The sequence below is a fragment of the Spermophilus citellus genome, assembly GCF_964194105.1.
Source record: "Spermophilus citellus genome assembly, chromosome: 4".
NCBI classification, from domain to species: domain Eukaryota; kingdom Metazoa; phylum Chordata; class Mammalia; order Rodentia; family Sciuridae; genus Spermophilus; species Spermophilus citellus.
Window position 1 is genome coordinate 45,038,116 of NC_138185.1, and position 26,280 is coordinate 45,064,395.

Genomic DNA, 26,280 nt, shown 5'->3' on the forward strand with positions numbered 1-26,280 from the left:
TCTCTATATATATATAACTATTATTATATATATTCTATATATAACTATTCTTATATAATTATACATATGTAATATAGTATCTATTTATTTATTTATACTGTGGATTGAACCCAGGGGTGCTTAACCATTGAGCCACATCCTCAGCCCTTTTTTATTTCTTATTTAGAGAAAGGGTCTCACTAAGTTGCTTAGGGCCTTGCTAAATTGCTGAGACTGGCTTTGAATTTGTAATCCTCTGCCTCAGCCTCCTGAGCCATTGGGATTATAGGTGTGTGCCACCACACCTTATGCCCTAAAATCTTATTTTTTCAAGAAAATCTGGAAATTCACATTTTTAAACATTTATTTTTAGTTTTCTCTGGACTTTATTTTATTTATTTATATGCAGTGCTGAGAATCGAACCCAGTGCCTTACACATGCTAGGCAAGCGCTCTGCCACTGAGCCACAACCCCAGCCCCTAGAAATTCATATTTTAATGTAAAAAACAAACAAACAAAAAACCTGCTTTTTCTCTGCTGGCAACAAATTCAAATTCCTATTTTGAATACACCATGAGCTAAATGAGTCAATAAACCTCCAATTCACCACCTATGGTTTAACCATGTTACCTGTGATTAGAATTTACAGAGGCTAGAGAATATGTAACCATAGCAGTGAAACAGTCACCACATTTAAAATGCTTTTTCTGACTGAAGGAGTTCTTAGCTTCCTGGAAAAGTTTGGTTCAAAGGAAAAATAAAATTCTTTTGAAGCCAATTATCAAAAAAAAAAAAAAAAAGGAATCTTCAGCATGCTCCATGAGCACCCTTTCTTTGGGGTATCCTGTGGTAGCCATGTAGTACAACTGGGAAAGGGGTTCTATTCCTGGAGTTGGTTGTCTTAAAAATCATATGCCCAGGTTCCAATCTTCTAGATGTTTCCTAAGCTTGAATTTCTCCTCCCTCTACTAGATCTTTCTGGTTCGTAAATCCACCAAAATGCAGAAGAAAGTCCTCTCCCTTCGCCTGCCCTGTGAATTTGGAGCCCCACTCAAGGAGTTTGCCATAAAGGAAAGCACATACAGTAAGTGGTTATTGGATGGTGAGGTCTGGGTTGACATGAGAGCCTTAGGTCTCCTGAAAGGGGCCTGGGCTTTCAGACAGACAGACATGGGTCTGAGTCCTGACTTTGATGACAAGGCAGGTAACCTATCTTAGGAGCCTCGGTTTTCTCAACTGTACTAGGGGGAAATGATTGTTAACAGGCCTCTGTGTTTATAGTGTACTGTCTGCTGCTTGGCATATGTCTGGGGCTTAATAGAGGTTGGCTTCCTTGCCCTCGTCCCAGTTAAGTGGAGCATGGACTTGGTTTCAGGTTTGCTATGATGAAGCCGCAGAAAAGACTGCAGCAACAGAGACCTTTATAGGATCTAACACCAGAACATGTATTTGCACATCCTTATGAATAACTAACTAATCCTGGAGCAGACAGTCCCTCCAGGCAATCACCAATCACCAATCTTCTGTAAAAATGTAGCTACTCAGAGGCAGAATCTATCCCTCTGAATAACTAACTGACTGAAGTTTTGAAGGGAGAGTGATGTTCAATAGTGTTAGTTTTCTTTCAGCTGTTTCGTGATTATTGTCTACTTTTTGGTCACTGGAAATGTGAAGTGTGGACAGGAGGCCAAGTTTTAAATAAAAAAGGGAACACGCAGTTCTGATGTACTGCCAGCCTCCAAGAAAGGATCTGAAGATGGATCTGCACACTAAAGGGGATGGAGGCTTTATTGCAAATCTTGAGTTAGCAAACTGAAGGGTGAAGCCCAGGAATAGTGTTTAGAAGCAGTCTGAGACCAGAATTCTCACCTGCTTCGCTATTTCCACCTAACCATACTGCAGTTCCTGCATTTGAAGAAATTAGAGGTACTAAGGTCAAGTCAAGGGCAGAAATAAGATTATCCTTAGCCTGGAGTTCAGAGCCTCCCTGAGCCAGATGAACTATAACTGAATCCATGGAGGAGGTAAAACCTGCCAGTTTCTATCATCTGCTTCTGGTTCATTTGCAAATCCAGAACTCACAAGGTCAAAGATGCCAGTAAAACACTTCTTCCTGAGCAGTAAGAACCAGGAGAATGATGTAAATGCATTAGGAGGTAATTGGAGGATATAATTCAAACACGTTGTTTTAAAGATAACAAATTTATATGAAGCAAATTATTGGTTTTTATTAAGTGATAAAGTGATTCTGAATTGTTTTTTAAAGCTTTGCTGGCCACACAACAAGAGATATCTCCTGCCCCCACCACTTATGTGTGGGACTAGGCTTTGAATGTAGAGTTATTTAAGCCTCTGAGCTACATCCCCATCCCTTTGTATTTTTCGACAGGGTCTCACTAAGTCACTAAGGCTGGCCTTGAAGTTGCAATCCTCCTGCCTCAACCTCTCGAGTTGCTGGGATTATAGGCCTGCATCACCATGTCCAGCTAGCAACAGATCTTCCTAGTTATTAAATTCTTTCTAATATCCAGTGTTCAGTGTGATGAATTGGCCTGAAAGCCACCTCCTTTATCTTCTAGAAGCACAGTCAATGTTTGTCAAAGCTTCCTTAGTGTTCATCAAGGTCCCTATGGCCAGAGGATTTCCCTCCCTAGTATAGCAAAACCCCTATTACTTCCCTAGCTCTCTCCAAGTGACTTCAAGTGATTGAAAGAACTAGTTTGGACAAAGCATTAAAATGGTCATAAGTAATACCCACAGGCCTGGCTCCCAACCTAATGGCACCTTCCCAGACAGGCCGTCTTCTCTATTCATTGGGGTGGAAAAGAGTTTGCTGTAGAAATGCATAAATAATGTTGTGGTGTAATTCAGTGATAGTTACATTCATGAGGCCCAAGGTCCTATCCTCAGTACCCCAAAATAAATTATAGATAGATAGATAATTTTGTCATTATTTTTGGATTATATGATTTTTTTTTCTGTTTATATCAATGTATATTCTGCTCACATTTTCTTTTTTTTTATTTTATTTTTTTTTATTGATTATTTAAAGCATTACATAGTTCATGATATATCATCTTTCATACATTTGACTCAAATTGTGTTTTGAACTCCCATTTTATGATTTAATGAGCCATATATATTTTATGTGATTTCATAATACACACCACCTCATATTTATATATAGTGCTTTCACATAAATTATTTCACTTTTTAAAAATTCAGTTCCCATCATTACCCTTTTAGAATACAAGGAAAATGTTATTATTGTCCAAAATACTATTATGAGAAAACTGAGGCTCTATCCAAAACAGGTTTCCTGCTACTGAACTCAAGAGATTATGGTACACATGTGGGTTTGTTGTTTGTGTATATGTGTATGTCTGCCTGTGACAGTATATGTGTAGAGGTATGGATATTTTGGGGAATACTTCAGAAATATCAAATAAGGCCAGGTACAGTGGTTGTACACCTGTAATTCCAGCAGCTGGGGAGGCTGAGGTAGGAGGATCACAAGTTCAAAGCCAGTCTCAGCAAAAGTGATGTGCTAAGCAACTCAGTGAGACCCTGTCTCTAAATAAAATACAAAATAGAGCTAAGGATGTGGATCAGTGGTCGAGTGCCCCTGAGTTCAATCCTTGGTACCCTCCCCCTCCAAAAAAGAAAGAAAAGAAATACAAAATAAACAAAATAAGCAGGTGAATAATGGTTTAGAGCATTAAAAAAGGAAATACCCAGCATCTCAGGAGGCTAAGGCAGGAATATCACTATTTCAAAGTCAGCCTCAGCAATCTAGTGAGGCCCTAACCAACTCAGCAAGACCCTGTCTCTAAATAAAATACAAAAAAAGACTGGGATATGGCTCAGTGGTTAAGTGCCCCTGTGTTCAATCCCTGGTATCAAAAAAATAAAAAACAGTAAAGGAAACAAAGCATATCTGATTGAGTACATCTTTGTAACACTGAGGATTTTGGGGGACGCTTTTGGAGGGAGGACAGTATGAGTAGAATCTCTGCAGAGGTGGTGTGAGGGGCAGTTGATAACCACATAAGTATTCCAAGCACACTACTCACTGCCAAACCATTTGGAAGAGGAAAAAAAATGGTGCAACTTCTTGCCAGAATGCATTTTCCATTCAGAAACTTGTACAATGGGACCAGGTGAGAGGACATGGCTTTAGAATCTTTCATACTGAACTTCCCCAAAAGTTCATTTCTGGGAGATGTGAAAGATCACGTCCACATTCCTTTATCATGTGACTTAACCAGAAGTACCCTGGTTTGGCAGAAAGGAATGTAACCCAGGAGGTCCATGTTTACAGGGATCAAGGGTCAAGAGCATGGTAAGTTGTGCCCCAGTATTGTCAAGTGCAAACTGGTCCCTGCCCCATCCTACCTTGTACTCTTGACTTTGAGGGGAAAGAAACATAGTTGTGCAATTCAAGTCTGTCTAGTCTGTTTACCAAGCCTTGGAGCATGTGCTTGGCGTGAGTCAAGGACTGAAGCTCTGGGCCACCCGACTGTTTACTGGCCTGAGCCTGCCTGTCACACATCCTCCTTGCAGCTGGTTCTGATAAGCCACACAGTAGTTTGAGAGGACCAAGATTGTCCTGCACATGCTGCATTAGAAGGCCTTTCCTTTCCCAAATGCACTCAGGGAAACTCAGCCTATTTCTGAAATCTCTCTTTTCCAGCCTTTTCCCTGGAAGGCTCAGGAATCAGTTTTGCGGATTTATTCCGGCTCATTGCTTTCTACTGCATCAGCAGGTAAGGCCTCTTCATTTCTTATGACTTTGAAGACCTGCTTGGTGTGTGCAAAGTTATCAACTGATTCAAGCTAGGAAGAGGGATCTGGGAGGCTGGTCACCTACTAGATGTCAGAGGAAGGACTGACTACTTAAATCAAATGTTCACCAAGTCCATGTACCAGGCTCATGATGGAAAAAACTACCTGGCCCCTCCAGGTGTCAGGCCACATTAATAGGGTTATTTCTTCAAGGTACTCCTGTTAGCATGACTTATCAAGCAGGAAATATACATGCACACATACACATGCATGTGTTCATGCGCACATGTACACACACAAGAGTACACACACATACACTCAAGAAAAAGAACCCATATGCAAACCTTAACATTTAAAGGTCCTTAATAATGTTTTTTGGAAACTCTCCAGGTCATGGAGTTCATTCTACAACTGTGAGTTCTTTAAACTAGTCCATAAATATTGCACAATTGTTCCTCAGCCAGCTGGGTGCTTATGTCCTTTTCAACCAAAGTGACTGTTTTAATCTCCATGAAATTAAGCCCGAAATCAAAAGGGTTTGAGTTGTAGAAGCCTTTCTATTATTGTTATTTTTAATATTATTTTCCTTCTAGCAGTAACAGCTTTTCAAGTCAAGTGAACTCTCAGAGATAAAGAAATGGAATTCTTGTTATGTGCGGAGATTGGCATTGCCTCCTCTTATGGGGCAGGGCTCAGTTTGGTTTCTATGGCTGGCTTTTCTGTTTGCTCATTGCAGCTGATACAGTAGAGACAGGGCAATCCATTGCCATAGTTGGTCTCAAACATCACTCCTCACAGTTATCACACACTGAGGCCGAGGACTTCATTTAGGTTGGTTTTGTTGTTGTTGTTGTTTGAGTTTTGTTTGGATTTAGGAATAAGGTTATTCCTCAAAGACTGTACATCCTGCCTGTTGACTAGACCCTGCCAGAGGACAGGCACTAAACTCTCCAGGTTACTAGAGCTACATAATACATGGCTTGAGGAAGAGGAGGCATTTGCAGAGGGAGAATTCAGAGCTGCCTACTAGCAAAAAGAAAATAAGAGCCTTCCCCAGGATTGGACCACTGCCCTGTGTGTCCCATCCAAGGGGATGTCACCTGCCATTGTTGGACTACAATCCCATGGGCTGTATAAAGAAATTTGCTACCCAAAGAGAGAAGACTAGTGCTGAAGAACATCCCCCCAGCACTCCCCAGCCTCCTGCTTCCCTGGCCTTCCCCACCCCCATTCCTAGAGAACCACACCATTTCTGATCTAACCCTAACCAGGTCAGAGGAGAATATTTCATTGTGAATATGTCAGCTAGAGGTGACGATGGCTGACGTTTATCTTCAAAGTTTGTGTGTTGGTAATTGTTGTTCAGAAAGAGGCTTACACTCACAAAAACAATAGTTGGCAGCACCCCAAAAAAGATACCATCTTTCCCCTCTGCATTCATAACAGACTGGAGTACCTGCTGTCCAGGACTGTCTGATAATTAAAGGATACAAGGTGTATGAAAGCATTTTGTAAAATACAAAGCATACTTACAGAAAAATCCCATCATTGACATTTCAAAATTATTGGGGCCTGAGATTAATTTTTTTAAAAAATTCAAAGGAAAAAAATGCAAAAGAGATTGATGTTTTTGTTTCTCTTTTGATGCTACTCATCCGTGTTCTTGATAATCAGTAGTTCATGTGACCCAGTCTTACCAAATTTATTTTTAAAATATTTCAATTGGTTATTAGTCCACAAATAATACTCAGAGAATATGATTGGATTATCACACAGAATGTGTCCCATATGCACTGGACAAAGAGATTGCATGGATCAGTAAGTTCAGGATTTGCCATATTGGGAAGGCCTGATGGAAAATATGATTGAAATACAAATGATGACTACGAATGACCACCTATGCCTGGTAGCTTGCTGTCACTTTGGCGTAATTAGGGTGGTAATAGAGAATTGAACTTCAAACTTTCATGTGCACTAGAATCACTTAGGACTTTGTTAAAATGCAGAATGTGATTCAGGGGGTCTGAAGTGGTGCCTGAGATCCTGCTAACCAAACAACTCCTGAGTGATGATGATGCTGGTCCTCACACTGCACTTTATCAAAGGGATAAAGAAAATATCTACCTGTGTTGGCACCAAGCATACATTGTCTCTAATCTTCACGACAACCCTCTAAATCAGGATTTTGAGACACTGAGTCTTAGAGTGAGGCATTTATTTGCCTATAATCATCGGATCAAAAATAGCAGCTATGGGATTTTCACCTCTATTTTCCCATTAAACTCTGCCAGATGCACAGACTTTGGGGTCCAACACTAATCCTCACTTCACCTCTATGAACTCCATGGGAGTGTGCCAAGGATCTCACCTATCTGTGTTGCTGTATGATCCTGAACCCATAGAATTCCTTCATGGTGTTGTTTGGGCCCACAGGAACAGAAGTGCTTGGAATAATGCAGTAGTAGTTGCTTAATAATGTTAATCTCTTCCTCTTTAGAAATGCAACATATAGAAAAAACAAAATAATAATTTAGACTGTGTGTGTCTTGAAACTCTTGGGTGAAACAGATGATGACTTTTTACGCAAGATTTAGGATACTAATGATGGTACACACCCATAATCTCTGAAGCAGGAGGATAAACAAGTTCAAGGCCAGTCTGAGCAGTGTAGTGAGATCCTGTCTAAACAAAAATAACTAAAAATGTCTGGGGATGCAGCTTGCTGAGAGCGCTTGCTGAGCATATGTAAGGCCCTGAGTTCAATCCTCAGGACCACAAAAAGGAAAAAGGATTGGGGTCCCTCTTTTTAATAAGGCATAGGCAAGAAGGAAGCGTGTGTGTGTGTGTGTGTGTGTGTGTGTGTGTGTGTGTGTGTGTCTAGATGTTGGGATGCTCCTTGGCTGGCACAATGGGAGAGGACTCATGTACAACATCTAATTTTCTAGCAGATGAAAGCCTACAACCATCCATTAACAAATGTCAGGTGTGGCTTCCTGTCATATATCATTAAGAAAAACCTAAACCAGTCAAGTGATGTTTTAAACTGCAGGTACTCCATTGAGCCACATAAACACTTGAAATAAATAAGCTGGTTTTGGTGTATGTGCCTTACTCTCAAAATTATCTGAAAAAAGTCAATTTTCATTAAGTCACTTCAGCCATATGAACATGTATTTGCAGGATACTTTGATATTACAAAGTTCTGGTTCCCACTCATCTTCATCTTGGATTATAATCAGGGTCACCACCCTGTCAAGTCAGGCAGTAGCTATTAGAGATGCTGCTATCCCTTGCAGCTCCACCTCCTTCATCTCAAACAGATACAAATGGACAAGCATAAAAGGGGGGTGCTCATAACACTTAGAGGACGGATGAAGCAGGAAGTGATCTGAGTTGGATACCCTAGGAAAGAGCTCCCTCTTGATTTTATGTGAGCAGCATGGTAGAGATTTACTGACACGATGAAGTGTCAAAACATCCCGGTTTTGTTCTTTCCACTGACTTTACAACTTTGTTATTCAATGTCAACAGCTTTGAAGAATCCAAAATTATATCTAGTCATCCAGATTTAATCTGGTTCATTCTAGAATGTTGCCTAATCTTACTATAAACAACAGGGCATTTGGTATAGTTATCCTCTACAATAGAAATTTTTAAGACTTTTGTGATGACCAAATGCAGGCAGAAGCTCCAAGTTTTGTCCTTCACTAATTGCACCCCAGTCACAGAGTCCTGTCTGCTTGATGTTTTTATATCAGACCCTCTCCTACCCTAGGGCCTTTGCACCTGCTGCTGCCTCTGCTTGGAATATTCTTCCACTCAAGGTTTACTCTCTAGCTACACAGAGATCTTCAGTCAAACATCTTCTCATGAAGCATTGTCTAGCCATCTCTTACCCTCAAAAATCTTTATTGCTCATTCATATGTAATGTTTATCTACAACATATGCCTCTTCCATTATGTTCTCATAAATTTTGTATTTGTTCATTGTCTTTTGATATCACTGGAATGAAGCCCCATGCTGCCAGAGACTTATATGTTTTTTCCCAGCTCTGGAACGATATTTGACATACCCTAGATGATCACAAACATTTGTTGAATGAATTGAATAACTATTTTTTTATAAGGACCATTACCACTACCAAAAAATTAGCACCTTTTCAAGTAAATCACCACTTTCATTGACCATTCATTTTATTCATTTATTCATAAAACATTTTCTCTCTGTTTAAAGCAAGATGATGTGCTGAGCCCCATGGGAAATTCACCCATGAACAGAGCATGGTCCTAAGTCTTGCATATGAAAATGAGAAAATGCCTTTATCCTTTCTGAGAAAGCAATTCATGATCCATGAATTTACTCCTGGTGACTTTATGCCCTGTCTGAGGCAAGATACTGCTGTGAGCTTAGTTCCATCCGTTTGGGCCTGTTGCTGTGTGATGCCTGTGCTTGCCCATCTTTACATGGCGCCACATTGCTTGGGCAGTTGCTGACATGAGGTGCCTTAGACTTGCCTTCAGTGCATGGTCCAGGGGGTCAATAGCATTCCTCACCAGGAAAGTTGGCAGAAATACAGATTCTTCAGTTCTACCCAGACCTCTTAAACCAGAGGATGCAATATGACAAGACCCCAGAGATTCATGTGCACACTAAAATTAGAGAAGATCTGTCTTAAAATAGAGGAGAAAGTTTTGTCTCCAGCATACAAAGGACAGTGTGTGGGCTTTACTGGAAAATGACACAAGTAAAACCGGTAGATATTTGCTGAGTACTGCCATGTGTTAATTAATGGTCTAATAAATCCTGTCAGGGAGTTGGAACCTGATGTTCAGATAGGCATCTAGCAAATTAATACAGACTATCTAATAGGTATGATGAACCTACCAACACAGTCATCAATTCTGATATTAACTCTACATGCCTTTAAGCTACCCAACAGGGAAATTTGATCCTCACTGTGGATGTTGAAACTATGTGGGCTTGTTTCTTGGTCTGTCCTGAATGTGATAATATAGACAAGGATTGTACATGTTGAGTCCTATCACCAGTTTAAAAAAAAAAAAAAAAGGTCTGGTTGGATACAGTGTGGTGTCTATTTAGGACATTTTAAAGATTGGAGCCAAGACATCTCTAGGATTAAAATGAATGCAAAAGATAGAAACCAGATATGTAATGACAAACATTCTCTCCTTTTCTAAAAAATCAGGGATGTTCTGCCATTCACCTTGAAGTTGCCTTATGCCATTTCAACAGCCAAGACCGAGGCTCAACTTGAAGAACTAGCCCAGCTGGGACTAAGTAAGTGTGTATCCCTGGTACAGATCTATCTTAAAATGAGTCAATGGAACAGAGTCAGTGTGGAGCTGGTTAAGTCTGTGTTGTTATGTCACTCCTGTGGTCAAGAAGAATCCCCATCTCCATGGCAAAACCCAGCCCTCAGGTCCATATGGCCTTGAATTCTTTTGGGTTTCTCTTTGGGATTTTTTTTCCATGTCATATGTTCAGAGGGACCTGAGTTTGTCTATGTAACCCCCAAATTTCCCCTTTGGTCTCTGTCAATGGTTTAAACTACCCAGATGTCAGAATCCTAATGCACATAACATAAACAACTGTGATCCACCAGGGTCTTCCCTTTCTGTGGCATCTCTCTGGAGAAAGGCCATTGCTGACAGAAAGAGAAATCCAGGACCAGGATGGTACGTCTCATATGCCTTGTTTCATTTTGAGGGCCACATGGGCATGGACAATATTTCTGTGCTTTGAGGAATTTGACATGAAGCCATCCCAACTAACATCTGTCTCACTTCCTCCCTTATTGTTCAATTCCTGTCCTACTGTTCTGTGTTACCTCCCTTCCCTACCAAGGATCCTTGTCTGACAGCTGAGTACTTGCTTCCCACTTCTGTGTCTCTGCCAGTGTCCCCAAAAAACTCCAGTTCAATTGGACAATGAGTGATAATGAATTGAGACATTCACTCACCCGGTTTCTCTGTCTTATTGCTTTGGGGAATCAGTATGAGTTTCACTTTTTCACCAAATTTTCCTCTTAGATGGAGAAGAGAAATTCTCTTAAGATTTAAGGACCTCCGTCTTTGGATAGATTAGTAATCAGGCCACAATATTTGAATGGAAGTTTGGGATTTTGAAGCCCCAATACCTGAATTCCTAGAACAAATAAACTAGGAAATTTGACCCAGAAAATAAAAATATCTGTTCCTCCTTTGGCATATTTTTCTTTTAGTCTAAAGAACTTATTTTGAAGTGGGTGTCATTCCTGAGGGAGCTTCCCTAATTCATAGAGAAGCCTGACAGTAGCTCCAAACTCCCTTCTGGAACTCAGTTTGCTTGAAAAGGATTACCATATGTTTCTGAGTCCTTTCTGGGTAATAAGACTGGGAAAAAGAATGGGGGTGGAGGCAGAACCATTTTTTAAGATCCTACTTAAAAGCTATGCCTTCTCTTGCAAATAAGTTCTGCATACCTTTGGAGGAAAATTAAAATACTTCCTGAAGTTAATAACATCAACTAGCTTATAGGCCTTTTTAAATTTTTATTTGTTTATCCTCGGTGCTGGGGATTAAACTGAGAGCCTTGTGTATGCTAGGCAAGTACTGTACCACTGAGCTATACCCTAAGTCCTAAATGTAGGCCTCTTGAAAGTATGCACTGGGTCTCATTTTTCTCTGGCGACCACCATCCCCATAGCTCTCTCTGGTATGGTCAGCAAGCAGTATATGCTTAGTTGCTGGACTGAAGTGTCGAGAGCAATGTCTGAGGTGTGGTACAAAGATAAAAACAAATATAGCCTCTTCCAGTGGCTGCTAACCAGATACAAATGAGATCTAATGAATGTATATTCAACTATGATTCTTACTGTGGCCCTGATCCATTTGGGGTAGAAATAGCACATTTTAAAATTCTGCATCTCAGCCGGGCATGATGGTGCATGCCTGTAATCCCAATGGCTCCAGAGGCTGCAGCAGGAGTATTGCGAGTTCAAAGCCAGCCTCAGCAAAAGCACGGTGCTAAACAACTTAGTGAGGCTCTATCGCTAAATAAAATATAAAATAGGGCTGGGGATGTAGCTCAGTGGTCAAGTGCCCCTGAGTTCAATCCCCAGTACACACACACACACACACACACACACACACACACACACATTCTGCATCTCACTTATTCATTCATCCAACAAATATTTCTCAAGGGTTTGCTATGTGGCAGATACCATGTCCCACACCAAGTTTTGATGATTAATAAATCTCTCCTCCCCTTATTAAAGCAGTTCATAGTCTACATAGGAGATATACATACATGTGAACCACATGTTCTAAGCTATATAAGGTCTTACATAGTCTTACAACTGTGACAGAGGAATCTAAACAGTATCCAAAGGACCTGGGAGTTGGAGTTAGTTCCTCCAAAACTTGCTGTGTTGGCCAACAGAAACAACAGGCAAGTTCACATATAATTTACAATTTCTAATAGCCACATTAAAAAACATCTTAATGTTAACATTTTTTATTTAATAAATCCAAAATATTATCATTTTAACATGCAACCACTATTTTAAAAAAAAAAAAGTATTCATGAGCTAGGCACAGTGGCCCACATCTATAATCCCAGCAATTTGGGAGGCTGAAGCAGAAGGATTTCAAGGTCAAGGCCAGCCTCATCAATTTTGCAAAGCCCTAAGCAATGTAGTAAGACTCTGTCTTTAAAAAAAAAAATAGATTAACAAGAGGTGGGGGATGTAGCTCAGTGGTAAAGCACCCTTGAGTTTAATCCCCAGTACAAAAAAAGAAAACAAAAATTAATCACAGATTTTTGCATTCTATTTTTTTCATACAAAGTGTCTGAAATCCAGTGTTTATTGTACACTCATAGCACATCTCAATTCAGAAATATAATCTGTGTTTAGATTTCATTAAATTTACAGTTGAAAAAGTAGATCCATGAACCTAAATTCCTAACATGCTTAAACATTTTCCTGAATTGAGCATGTTTTAAATTTTACTTTGAATTTTATCTTAAGTTCCTTAGTTCCACCAACCATCTTTTAGGTGCTCAGGAGCCACCTGGGATTTTCGGCTTTTGTGTTGGATGGCACAGAAGGAGAGGAAGGGAAGGAAGAATGTAAGAAAGGCCCCACAAAATGGTTGACACAAATACTAACATCATGCATGTCACCACAGACAAGACAGGACCTGGGCTCCCAATGTGAACTTTTCTCCAACCCCTCCTACCCCACTGCTCGCAAGGCTAGCCATTCTGGGCCCATAAGAAAGAAATGCAGGTAAAGCAAACCCAGCAAGAGAGAAAGAATATAACCTATTCCAAGTGGAAATTATAACAGATACATTTATCATCATCATCACCTCCCCCTAAATGCATGGAAAACTGGGTCCCTTCTTTAAGACCCAAGTAGTATAGATACAATAAGCCACTGGCACTACTCCAAAGAGTGCCAAATATTTATAGCCTTTGTAAGGAGGTGACAGGATTTGGGAAGGAAGAGTAACAAACCACAAAGATAATTGGATGTATGATGGAAACTGCACTTGGTATTTGCATAAATGTCTTTTTTTTTTTCTTTTTCTTTTTTTTGCTGATGGGACCCATGAGCATAGTTTTCCTCTTCTTGAGGCTTTAATGCTGAATGTGTAAAACCCCAAGCAGATTGTGTAACATCCTCCAGGCCCAGCTGCTGGTCCTACCCTTTAAAGCGGAACTTTGAGGCCTGATTCCTTGGCTGGCAGCTGCCTCTGTGGAGGGCATCCCAGGAGAAGTTGATTGGAAAGGGTGGTTATTGCTTCGTGAGCTGACTTAAGTTTTTGCAAAGCAAGCTCTGAGCCCTGAGGTCCTTTTCTGAACTTATTCTGTAACAATTCCAGTTATTGTCTTCCTTTTGATTTACCTGTAAAAAGAGGTGGGCTGGAGTTGTCTGTTAGCCAAACCAACATTTCTCAAGGGCTTTGAATGTGAGAGGCCGCTGGAGCCTCCCAGCCAGCCCACAGCTGGGCCTGGCAGCCTTTCTGCCCTTTCCAGTAAGAGAATGCAGTAAAAGTAAAAAGAAGAAAAGCAAAAAACAACTCCAAGGTTAGCACCTCCCCTCTCAGGCACGTATTGTTACCGTGTGTGTGTGTGTGTGTGTGTGTGTGTGTGTGTTTTATTGCAGGAATGGCCCAAGTGTACTGTATTTACATTCTTGTGTTCACTGATAATGACTTTCAGATTTTTGGAGCTCCTCAGCTGACAACAAACCCCCAAACCCTCCACCTCCCCATAGGCCTTCCTTCTCCTCCTCCTCCGACGGCATCTGTCCTGCCTCCCTGCGTCAGCTCTGCCTTATAAATGGAGTGCATTCTATAAAAACCAGGACGCCTTCAGAGCTGGAGTGCAGCCAGACCAACGGAGCCTTGTGTTTTATTAATCCTCTTTTCTTGAAAGTGCACAGCCAGGACCTCAGTGGAGGCCTGAAACGTCCGAGCACAAGGACTCCCAACTCGAATGGCACCGAGAGGCCTCGGTCCCCCCCACCCAGGCCCCCGCCACCCGCTATTAATAGTCCCCACACAAGCCCTTGGCTGTCCAGGACTGAAACCCAGACGAGCATGCCAGAAACAGTCAACCATAACAAACATGGGAACGTAGCTCTGCTTGGACCGAAACCAACTCCCATCCCTCCACCCCGGCTGAAGAAGCAGGCTTCTTTTCTGGAAGCAGAAAGCAGCGCAAAGACCTTGACCGCCAGTCGGCCGGGCCTGGACCGGGAGCTGGAGCTGGGCACAGCTGGCCCCGCAGGTGGAGCCCCGCCTGAGGACGCCCCCGGGGATTGCACAAGGGCCCAGCCTCCCAGCTCTGAATCACAGTCCCCGTGCCATGGAGGCAGACAGAGGCTGAGCGACATGAGCATTTCCACTTCCTCCTCCGACTCGCTGGAGTTTGACCGGAGCATGCCTCTGTATGGCTATGAGGCGGACACCAACAGCAGCCTGGAGGACTATGAAGGGGAAAGTGACCAGGAGACCATGGCACCCCCCATCAAATCCAAAAAGAAAAGGAACAGCTCTTTCGTGCTGCCCAAACTCGTCAAGTCCCAGCTCCGAAAGATGAGCGGGGTGTTCAGCTCCTTCATGACCCCGGAGAAGCGGATGATCCGTAGGATTGCGGAGCTGTCCCGGGACAAATGCACCTATTTTGGATGCCTGGTGCAGGACTACGTGAGCTTCCTGCAGGAGAACAAGGAGTGCCACGTGTCTAGCACAGACATGCTGCAGACCATCCGGCAGTTCATGACCCAGGTCAAGAATTATCTGTCTCAGAGCTCGGAGCTTGATCCCCCTATTGAATCACTGATCCCTGAAGACCAGATTGGTAAGTACCCATTTTTTTACCCTGCAAATACAAAATCTACTATATGACCTTGCCAGACACTGCATCCTGTGTTAGCTATTTTGGATAAGATTTACTCTAAAGTTCCAAATGACACAAAACTCCACCTTGATTTGAATGTCTATATATATATATATATATATATATATATATATATATATATATATATATATATATATGGCTTCTTAAGGTAGCTGCTACATACCAGACTTGAAAATGATTGAGAGAGTGACTGATAAGAACTGCAGAATGATTCTCCTTGGGGATGGAGTCTGTGCCACTTTGGAGAGTCTCAGTTGCTGCCTGCTGTTGCTGTGTGTGTGCTACATCAGTTGAGCAGGCTGGGCTGAAGTGTGCAGGATGGGTATTTTGGGCTGTCTTCTGAGAAGCAGTGGGTGTTCTGCTTTGTTTGAGAAGTAAACTTTTTATGAAGGTTGTAACATATGTTCTGGGAGGGACAAGGTCATATATATACAGAGCCATGAGCACACCTGTGATCAAGTGCCAGCTCAGTCAGTGTAACAGGACTAGCATCCAGGGACCCTGGGATCCTGTCCTGTCCCAAAGATAGCTTCCTTGCTGGCCTTGCATCCCACAGAGTTCTGTACCAGGTCCAGTATTGGAGCAAACAAGAAAAAAAAATTGTTTAGTATACCTTTAAAAGAAGTAACATAGTTTGAGGTCACATGAAAGACATTTTTTTTTCCTCCACCAAATCAGGGAGAAATGCTTTATTATAACCTCCTTGGAGGATAGAACTGTTAATAATGACTTTGGCAAATAACTGGTTGCCAAGGCAAATTTGAATTTGGCAAGCAGACTTTTTTTTTTTTCTTCCCCCACAGGGAGAGAAGACTGAAAGGTTTTTTTTGTTTTGTTTCAGGTTGACTCTAAAAGGTTAATTTCAGAGACTTCATTCACTGGGTAGCACCAGCCAAAAGAGATTCCAGACATTTCCAGGCAGTTTAGAAGAGGTTAAGGCAGAATTTCTTTTTTCTGATTGGGTCTGTTTGTTGAAAATAGTAAACAGTGTGTGGCAGAGTGGCTTCCCCTCCCTCTTTGTCTCTTTCTCCCTCTTCTTTAAGTGAATTTGAGCTGCTCTTTGATTTGTTTACAAAGGAATCAAAGCCTTGTTTGTTTTCTTGAGGTTTGATCTGGGCGTGGTTAGAGCCCTGGGTGTTTCTTTTGAGTGGCTAAAAGGAATGTGTCCTTTTGATGTACCTTAGAATTAAAAAAACTTGCAGAGATGGCAGGCAGACTATCCATCAAGCTGCCTCTTTCCTCTGCCTCCCCCCCAGACCCCTCTTTTAAGGGAGACCAGCTCTGACTTAGTATTAACCGAGACCCCGACCTGTAGGAGAGACTTCCTGACCAGGGTTGGGGGACAGCCAGCAGGCACTGATGTCAGGTCTGAACTATGTGGCAGGCAGGGCCAACCAGCCCACAGAGAAGGGGCTCCTGAGGGAACAAGGGCCTTGGGACTCTGCTTCCCTGCTGATGTCTTAAGCATCAATCTGAGTCAGTCCTGGGACAACAGTCTTCTGCCAGCTTCTTTTGTAATTAAGTTCAGATATGGTATTTGCTCTTAGAGCTCAGGGCCTCATTTTCTCCAAAAAGCATGCCGAAAATTACACACATCCCTGCTGCAGAAGGAGGCAGCTTTTAATTTAAAAGCTAACATCCTAATGAGAAGGGAAGCCAAGATCCTTGGAGCCTTTAATATGAGCCAGGCAATGTTCAAGCTATTTCAGGGGGTCCTCATCACCTCACCCCTGTGAAAGAAGCATCTGCATCACTGTAGGAAGCAGAGCTGTGCCAGGGGGAGCCATTTGTCCCAAGGCAATACCAGCTAGGAGTTAGCAAGATCTGTATTTGAACTTCTGTGGGAGCCTAAACTCTACCACCACCACCACCACCACCCCTTTAAAAAAAAAAACAAAAAAAAAACTAACCCTTCTGTCATGTTTTTATTTATTTGAATTTTTTTTCACTACTAGGGATTGAGCCAGGAGCACTCTACCACTGAGCTCCTTCCCTGTGCCTTTTTATGATTGTTTTTATTTTTATTTTATTTTGAGACAAGATCTTGCCTAGTTGCCCAGGCTGGCCTTGAACCAGCAATATTCCTGCCTCAGCTAATAGTTCAGGTGTGTGCTACTGTGCCAGGCTGTGCTTATGTTTTCCCATCAGAAGTTAAAGGAAATTGTAATATAGGCTGACCCTTTGTTGAGGCAGTGAGCTTCCTAAAGCTCTCTGTTGAGGTGTGGGTGTGATCTCTGGGAGCCTTGCATGTTTATTTGTTTCTTGTTTGTTGATTTTGTTGGTTTGAGATGGGTTCTTGCTATGTTGCCCAGGCTGGCCTCAAACTCCTGGACTCCAATGATACTGCTGCCTCAGCCTCCTGAGAAGCTGGGAATACAGGCACACACCACCACAAGCAGCCTGATGTGGTGTTTTTTAACATTTGCATGAAAGCAGGCATTAGAAACCTCATTCTCTTTTGAAAGTATAGTTAAATGTGGGGATTAGAGCAGAGGTCCACCTAAGAAACTCCTCGTGGGGAGGGAAGGATGTGACCTTAATTATTAGAAAACTACTTCCCTTATATATGCAAATTACTAGATTAAGAATTCTGACCAGAATGTGGAGTTAGCTCAATCTGTGTTTTACATCTTCCTAAATGAAGGGCTCACTGCACTTGTTAATGCAGTGACACATTTGAGACTCACAGCTCAAGGTTGGTATATTTCTCTAGAGAGTGTTTGTGTTTTGCAAATTCAGGAACAAAGGCCAAGATGTGTAGAGTTATGTGCAGAGGTGATGCCCTGAGTGTGCACCCACCCCAGGTCTCCTTGTGTCTGTTGTACACTCATTCCTACCACATCTTACTTCCTGGGAGTAACACCAGATAATCTTCACTTTGAATGCCGTCTCCAGAATCTCAAGCCTCAAATTTGTTCTGAACAGGTGTCTACTAATGCTCACAAGAATGCCAGCTGGGTTTCTCTGCTTTAAAAGAATTTAGTCCTGTCATCCTTTCACATAACTTCTGGAGGACACAGCTCCATACTAGGAGACAAGAATTTTAAAGTCTTGATTTACAGAGCATCCATCCTGAAGTCAAGGTTGTATAAGGAGGCATTTCAATGGTTTAACCCCTGTAGAGTTAGAGCAGTCATTCATAGGTGAAAAATGACCATTTGGATATGTGCTTATGGATCTCTCTAGTGTAATGATCACAGCGATGATCTGTTTTCTTCAGAGGGTGGTTCTTTGGTTGCATAGAGAAAAGCCAGTGGGAGTTGGGAGGATGACAAATAGTTCTCTCACTTTCGTTTTTCCCATGTGCTGATGCCACTGTCCTTTCCAGTACTTTCTAGGCAAGTATAAATGATAAATTAGATCAATCTCCAAATTGAAAAACTGCCACTACAAGTGGTACACTGTAAATGGTTATGGGTTTTCATGGAAATTCTTCATTCTATGTATTTATAGTACTTTCACCCCAAAGTTCCGCCATTTAGAGATTCTTGGATACATATTAGTTGCCTGACATTAGTCTGTTCATCCTGGTAGAAAAATTAAGTTAATGAGGGTAAGATATGGGCTAGTTTCCATAGGAACCAGCTCTTCCTACTTACCAGGGGCACCCATCAGGTTTCACTTTGGGGCAGCTATCACAAACTCATCCTTTAAGTATGGTGTATCAAAGAACAAACCAGGTGTTTTAACAAAAAATATACACAGCTCTCAGGTGCTATACAAAGCCCTGGGGAGAGTTCCTTCATTGGCAGAGTGAGTTATGCTCATTATTTGTGACCCACACTATGAATTATATAGATAGGGGTGCCATTACTGGTTACCCCAACATTTGTTTCTCATTATCTGATTTTCACATCATGCCATTCTTGTTTTGGTGTTTTTCAAACAGTGGGAGACACATTGGCTAAAAATTTCTGGTAAAGAAATCTTTTTTTGCAAAACTTGTAATGTAGAAGCCTTGTTTTAATTTTAATGAAATAATTTCTATTTCTGATGACATCAATCTTATGAAATACCTCTGTTTTCAAGTTTTGCTTCAAGAAAAGCAAAATCTCTTCAACCCCCAAAATGTTAGTCATCACAAATTTTCTATTTCATTCAAACTATTCACTAGACTATCAACTGGAATAAAAAACAGCCAACTGTTCCCATTCCTAAAAGTTGATAGTGAAAAACAAGGTGATACTTTTTCTTTAATTGCTATAAATCAAAATATGTGTTTTCTCCAAAGATCATTTTAATTATTTGAAAAAGCATCCTTAAGCTCAATTTCATATGTCAAAGAGCACATCAATTTACATATTCAAGTGTTGGTTTTGTTTTTTAATAGAAAAAGGGTGCTGAATATGTGGTTACATACCAGAGAATAAAGTATGCATTAAAAAGGAGACTGAGAGCCAGGCACAGAGGCACATGCTTATAGTAGTTTCAGCTACTTGAGAAGCTGAAGCAGGAGGATCACTTGAGCCCAGGAATTTGAGACCAGCCTGGGCAATGAAGTTAGACCCTTCCTCCTCCCTCCAAAAAGTGGGTGGCAATTGATGTGATTCCCTCTGTAGGAGTTAAATAGTCACAACTACTGTGGTTCAGATCCATTTGTTAAAAAATGAATATTTAAGTCTGTCTTAAGTTCCAATATCTAATGTGATTTGTTTTAAATTTTTTTAAATTCACAATATGATTTAGGGCCTGGCATTATTTACCCTTTTTGTTTGTCTTGTTTTTGTTGTTGTTCTTTGTTTGTTTGTTTGTTTGTTTTGTACTAGAAATAGAATCCAGTGTGTTCTACACTGAATAATATCACCAGCCCTTTTTGCTTTTTATCCTGAGGCAGGGGCTCACTAAGTTGCCCAGGCTGGCTTTAAATTGCAATCCTCCTGCCTCAGCCTCCCAAGTCCCTGGGATTACAGGCCTGCACCACTACACCTTGTTATCTGCCTTAAAAACAAACAAACAAAAAACAACACAAGAACCATTATGAGAGATATGGCCAAAAAGACTTATATGTGCCAAACTGAGATTAAAACCTTGAATCTTTTGATCTAGTCTTGATCCTTGGATAGCAAACGTTCTTGAACAACTAAAAATGTGTAGAAACATTAGAGAAAGATTGGCTTCTCGTAGAGTACAAAAAGAATGCCTATATAATTTGGAGAATTAGCTACATAGAAGACCATAACATAAAGTGCCTTCCCCTATAAGGTATAATTTCTTTGATAATTAATATAGGAAGGCATCACATTTAAGTCATTTAACTTATATCAACCAAAAGAAGGTTTACAACTCTGCAGATGAGAACCTCTGAACATGGGTCACCAACTCTCGGATACTCCAGGAGGAAGCTGTCAGCTCAGTAATTCACGCAGCCCTTGCTCATGAGGTGGGACTAGGGAATGGCATCACAAATCTAGTCATGTCTGTGCTAGAGTGTTTTCTGACATATCCCAAGAATCTCCCTTCCTCCCAGCAGGAAACATATCAACTAAAAGAGAAATTTACGCAGGATTCAAGGGAATTGGACCCAAGAGACACCAAAGATGCTGCATTCATTGAATGCAAGAAGCATTAGAATCCTTAGGGCTTTGACACCTTTTTTCCCACCGCTTTACTCCTGCCAAAAGACGGTTCCAACTGGGTGTCTCTGTGAAGCACCACCTAGACAGAGTCCTCACTGATCCGTGGGTCTGAGCTGTATTCTTGCCTTGCACGCCCAGTCTCTCAACAGGGCACACCTCCTACTTCCTCTCAGCATCGTGTCCACTTTGGAGGTTCTCAGTTACTGTTAAGGCCCTGGGTGAGTCAGGGAACTGCCTCATCAGTAGGGTCAAAGAATAAATATAAATGCATACAGTTATCCTTCCACATCTATGTGGCATTAATTGGTTCCAGGACCCCCTTGGATACCAAAATCCACATATGCTTAAATCCCTTATATGAAATGAGGTAGCATTTGCATATAACCTACATATATCCTTCCATTTACTTTAAATGATCTCTATGTTGCTTATAATACCTAACATAATGTAACACTATATAAACAGTTGTTATACTTCATGTTTTTTGTTTGTATTATTTTTATTGTTGTATTGAGCGGTTGGTTGGTTGTTGTTGTTGTTTTTTTTTTTCTCTTTCCAGATATTTTCAGCTCTCCGGTGCTTGAATCCATGGATATGGAACTCATGGATTTGAGGGGCAAACTGGACTGTGTTTTTAATAGAACCAAATGAAAGCACTTTTATGTATAGAACCCCCTTTAATCCTCCCATCGCCTCATTTATTATTTTCATTTTTATAGAAAACAAAAGTTCAGCCAAGTTAAGCCAAAATGAAAATGAGACTGACGCCATCCTTTTCTTGCAGTTCTCGTGGGCGTTTGGTTACTGTTGCCTTTCTTATTTATTTCATAAAGGGAAGGGAGGATTACAGAGGTGACGTTTCACCATAGGAAAGAGCATCTGGTATCCACAGGAGTTATCACTGATGTTGCCCACCTCCACCGTTGGCCAAGGCCACGTTCGCCAGATTTCTACCCTTTAATATTAAACATACCCCTTACTCTATTCTTTGTAAGCAAGTCATAAAGCATTGTCCGCACTCAATGGGTGGGACAGAATTAAGCTCTAGCCCCTGGAGGATCTATTTAAATTAGCTGGGTTTTATTTGGGGGGGGGGGTGTTGTTTATTTGTTTTGCCACTGGGGATTGAACCCAGGGGTGCCTTACCACTGAGCCACATCCCCAGCCCTCTTTATTTTTAATTTTGAGACAGGGTCTCACTAAATTGCTTAGGGACTCACTAAGTTGCTGAGGCTAGCATCCAAATTGTGAACGTCCTGCCTCAGCCTCCCTAGTCACTAGGATTACAGACATGTGCCACCACACCTGGCTGGGATTATTTGTAGGGAGATTCATCTCTTCTTCTCCACCCCCCCCCCACCTTGGTTTTAACTGGCCTTTTACTAGAAGGTATTGAAATCAGCCTGATAGATTCCTTACATAAAATACTATATGAATAGATCCTGTGCTTCCATGTAAAGGCCTTCATTGATTCCACCAAAATGAGCAAAAATATAAATGAATCATAACCCCTAATGTTTGTCATCTTTATTTTGACATCAGCTTTGCTGGGCTGGTGGGATCTGCCTTAGAATGATAAAGCATCCTTCCTTATTTATTATTTATGAGCCGAAGTATGCATTGCTGACAATTTTATAGTAAATCCAGGTTACAGGCCATCCCTGCAGAGCTGCAGGGGACACTGGCTGCCCCACACCTTGGCAGTGATGCCATTACTTGAGTTATACATCTGTATCTGCAGGAGCAAGGATAAGAAGCCTCTATCTATCTATTTATTTCATGCTTCCAGGGCTTTAACTTAGAGATACTTTACCACTGAGCTATATATCTCCAGCCCTGTTTTAAATTTTATTTGGAGAAAGGGTCTTGCTATGTTGCCTAGGTTGGTCTGAAATTTGCAATCCTACCTCAGCCTCCCAAGTAACTGGGATTATTCATTGTGTGCCACTGGGACTGAAAAGAAGCATCATTTTCAGTAGGTACCCAAAGGAAGGATTTTCTGGCCAAAATTCAACAAATAGTTTTAGGACATATGCTACATGCCAGGCTTGCACTAAGGACTGTGGCTTGTTTGTTAGACCCCTAGATCTGGTTCTCAGAGTACTTCCTGTTAAGGAGGGAAACAAACCCCCAGGAGCTGTCTGAGACCTTAAGGTGGTGGAGAACATTCTAGAAAGATTATCCCAGATAAGGTAAGGGTCAGAACACTTTAATATCCTCTCTATCCCAGGTGCCAACCAATCAAAACAGACACTAGTCATAAACACCTGTGGACCATTGTGGCCAGGTGCCAACCAGTCAAAACAGATGCTAGTCATAAACACCTGCAGACCAGTGTGGCCAGCCAGGGTGCCAGGGCCTGAAGTGGACAGACTAGAGCAGGTGCAGCAATGTGACTTGGGTTTTCCCCTGTTGGTAGACCAGGAGCTTCACTAGTGATGAACTGAATCCACCTTCATCCCACACACAGCAAGAAGCTGAGTGTTTTTCCAGCCCCCACCATGCACCCTGTTTTCTCATATGAAATACGAATGGGTCTCTCTCCCTGTGCTCAAACCCCACTGCCCTGAAGGATGCACAACTGCCCAGCTAATCTGTGGTTTCCAGGATGTTAGGGATAGAATAAGGCTGGGTTTAAAAACAAACAACATCAGAGAAAAAAAAAATACTAGGGGGATCAAGGCAAAGAAAAGTCAGCAGGCCAACTTCAGATCCTCATTCTCTGCACCTATGAACGGGAGGAGCTGAGAAGAATAACAAAGATATGAGTGCTTGAGAGAGAGAAAGAGAGAGATGATCAGGAAACCAGAGGGCTTTTGATTAGTTTATCAAAGCACTTTCACTTTCTATTTCAAATCTAACCAAACCACAGATAATACTTGGGAAGGAGTAGAGGGAACAACCTGAATCGTTAAACCTGTTGTCTCTTTTCAAAGCATCCACCCTTTGTTCCCAAAAGGTGTCCAGTGATTTTAGCCTGCAGTGTCAGTAGGTACCATCCATGCCAGGTGCTCATGGAGTGGGACCTTACCCAGTTCCTCCCAGAATCTCACTGGGAAGTAGTGAGCCACCCCATTTTACAGATGAGGGAGCTGAGGCTGAGGAAGATCATGTTTTCTCAAGGTCAGAAATCAGAAAACTGGCCATTGGATTTTGCATCTAATCTGAGTTCTTACGTAATACCCATTGTTCCTCAGTTAGAAGAGTTTGTAGAAGAGGACTAGCAACGTGCTGTCCTGCCTGGCTGGGTTGCATTTGCTGCTTCTCAGGATGGCACCTTCCATTTCCCTCAGCTTCCAGCTCTACTGAGATGAGATGGAGAAATTTCTCCACTGAAAAGCAGGAGTCTGTGGTAGGTCAGTGGAAGAATTCAGGCTGCCCTGATGGGTTTGGAGTCCCTGCTCTCATGAGGTGTGTGCACTTGGTCATGTTTCTTCTTATCTCCATGCCTCAATTCTTCACATGTAACAAGATGCTGTGGACACTGCTGTGCTCTGCCCACTAACACTGGTTTGCCAGTCTGATGTCCAATGGCTGCATCTGTGATATTTTTCTTGAGGCTTCTAATGTGGCCAGAGCCCTTGCAAGGCAATGGGGAAGACTGTCACTCCACCCCCTAGGAGCAGACTGTCCTCTAGATGGACAGCTCCAAAGCATTTTCAACACTGTGTCTTGGAGTCCCCAGCAGGGCTGAGTTCCAGCCACCCAAGGTGATAGAGAAGTGCACCATATTGACTGTTCTCCTTCCCCTCTAGTACTCCTTGGGATCAGCTCCCAAAAAAACTCTTACATGAAAACCCTTGCCTTGTAATCAATCAGTTTCTGAGAGAACCCAAACCAAGACAAGTAGGGAATGTATGTGTACCCATCTTAGTCAAAGGACTATTTGAATACTTGTGACATGTTTAATAGTGCTTGGATCATACTAAGCACTCACTCAACTTTAGTTTTGATCCTTACTCCCATAAAACAGCCAAAAGGAAACATTTAGCTCATAAAAGAAGAATCGACTCATTTTGCCCTCCTTGAACAGAGGGAAGACAATTATGCCATCCCTTGCCTTGCTTGGAGCAAGAACAACCGGGTTTGCACCTCATCTCTGCCATCCTGGGAAAGTCACATGTCCCATCTGCAAAATAAGAATGACAATTCTTTCTACTTTGTCGGGCTAAAATGAAGATTAGCAAGGTAACATGCATATTCTTAGACTAGGAACTACACAAATGAATGCCCAAAGAATAATAGCAATTATAAATATTTAAATTTGACTTTTCTATACAGAAAGGCAGCAACTAAGGCTCTCATCTTGTTATCATATATTCACTTCTATTTCTACTTTAATCTTCTTAAAATAAGAAACAACAAATTATACATTGTGTATATTTATAATGGACCGATAAAAATATGAGAAAAAAATTTTTAAATAAAAAAAAGTTATTAGAATGCTAGAACTAGAATAAATCAAAAGGCCGTATGATTGGAGCTCATTTTTTTTCGTTGTCAGATAACTTTAAATTATAACCTGTGTGGGGTTTTGTTTTGTGGTGCTGGGGATTGAACCCAAGGCTTCACACATGCTAGGCAAGTGCTCTACTACAAGCTACATCTCTAGCCCAAAACCTGTGCATTCTTAATACAGGTTGAGCATCCCTAATATGAAAATCTAAAATCCGAAATGCTTTGAAATTTGATGCTTTGTGTTATACGCCCAAAATGTTTTTGAATTTGGATTTTCAGATTAAGGATGCTCAACTGGTAAAGCCTATTCAGATATTCCAAAATCTGTAAAACTCCAAAATCTGAAACACTTCCAATCCCATGCATTTCAGATAAGGGATATTATGTTATAGTATGTATTATATTGCTTAGACTCTGGATGCTGGAGAATATTAATTTTTATTGCTTATTGTTTTTACATTCAATCTAGTTAGGTTCAGACTGACCATCTGTCTTGGGCAGATGCCATGAGTCATGATTCTGCTTGCAGTCCAGACTGTTAAGGGTGAGAGGTGAAGAGACTTGGTCTAGGTCGCTGAGTAAGAAGGGGCTGGGCTGGCCTGGCTGCTGGGCCTTGTGGCTCCCAGTGCTCTTTCTAAGACAATCTGGACTTCACCTTTGCCCCTCAGTTTCTCACTTCCCCCTAGCAGCAGTGGGTAAGCATGAAGTGCCCAGACAAAACCAATACACTATTGGGGCTTGTGATGCTTCCTTGTCTGATCTCTGACCCCTGGAATCTATGCTATAGGTCAGAGGGAAGGAAAAAAGACAGTCTTCTGTCTCTTTTTTTGAACAGGGGAGTAAATCAATTCTTGTCTATCCGTTACTATAGAAAGTGACATTTAAGACAAGGAGAACCTCAGCAGCTGCCATGGTCTTTACTTACAGATCATCCTTGAGACCAATCGATAGGAATTTATATAAATGTGCTCAGAAAATGTGTTTCCAGTTTTGGTCACTTAGAAAACTTATTTCTAGGTTTGTTCTAACTAACTTGCGGCTTTTAA

At 41.5% G+C, this 26,280-nt stretch overlaps 1 protein-coding gene across 11 annotated transcripts in view; it reads left to right on the forward strand.

Moving 5' to 3' along the window:
* RIN2 (Ras and Rab interactor 2) overlaps positions 1-26,280 on the forward strand; it is a 233,097-nt gene that overhangs the window by 189,401 nt on the left and 17,416 nt on the right. For all 11 annotated transcript variants that reach the window (XR_014021324.1, XM_081288791.1, XM_081288782.1 and 8 more), the window contains 4 exons: positions 953-1,064; positions 4,674-4,746; positions 9,973-10,064; positions 13,998-15,140. Coding sequence is in view for 10 of the 11 variants with exons in the window: in XM_081288791.1 (XP_081144917.1) it covers positions 953-1,064; positions 4,674-4,746; positions 9,973-10,064; positions 13,998-15,140 (1,420 nt within the window). In the remaining variant the exon portion in view is untranslated. The remainder of the gene's footprint in view (positions 1-952; positions 1,065-4,673; positions 4,747-9,972; positions 10,065-13,997; positions 15,141-26,280) is intronic.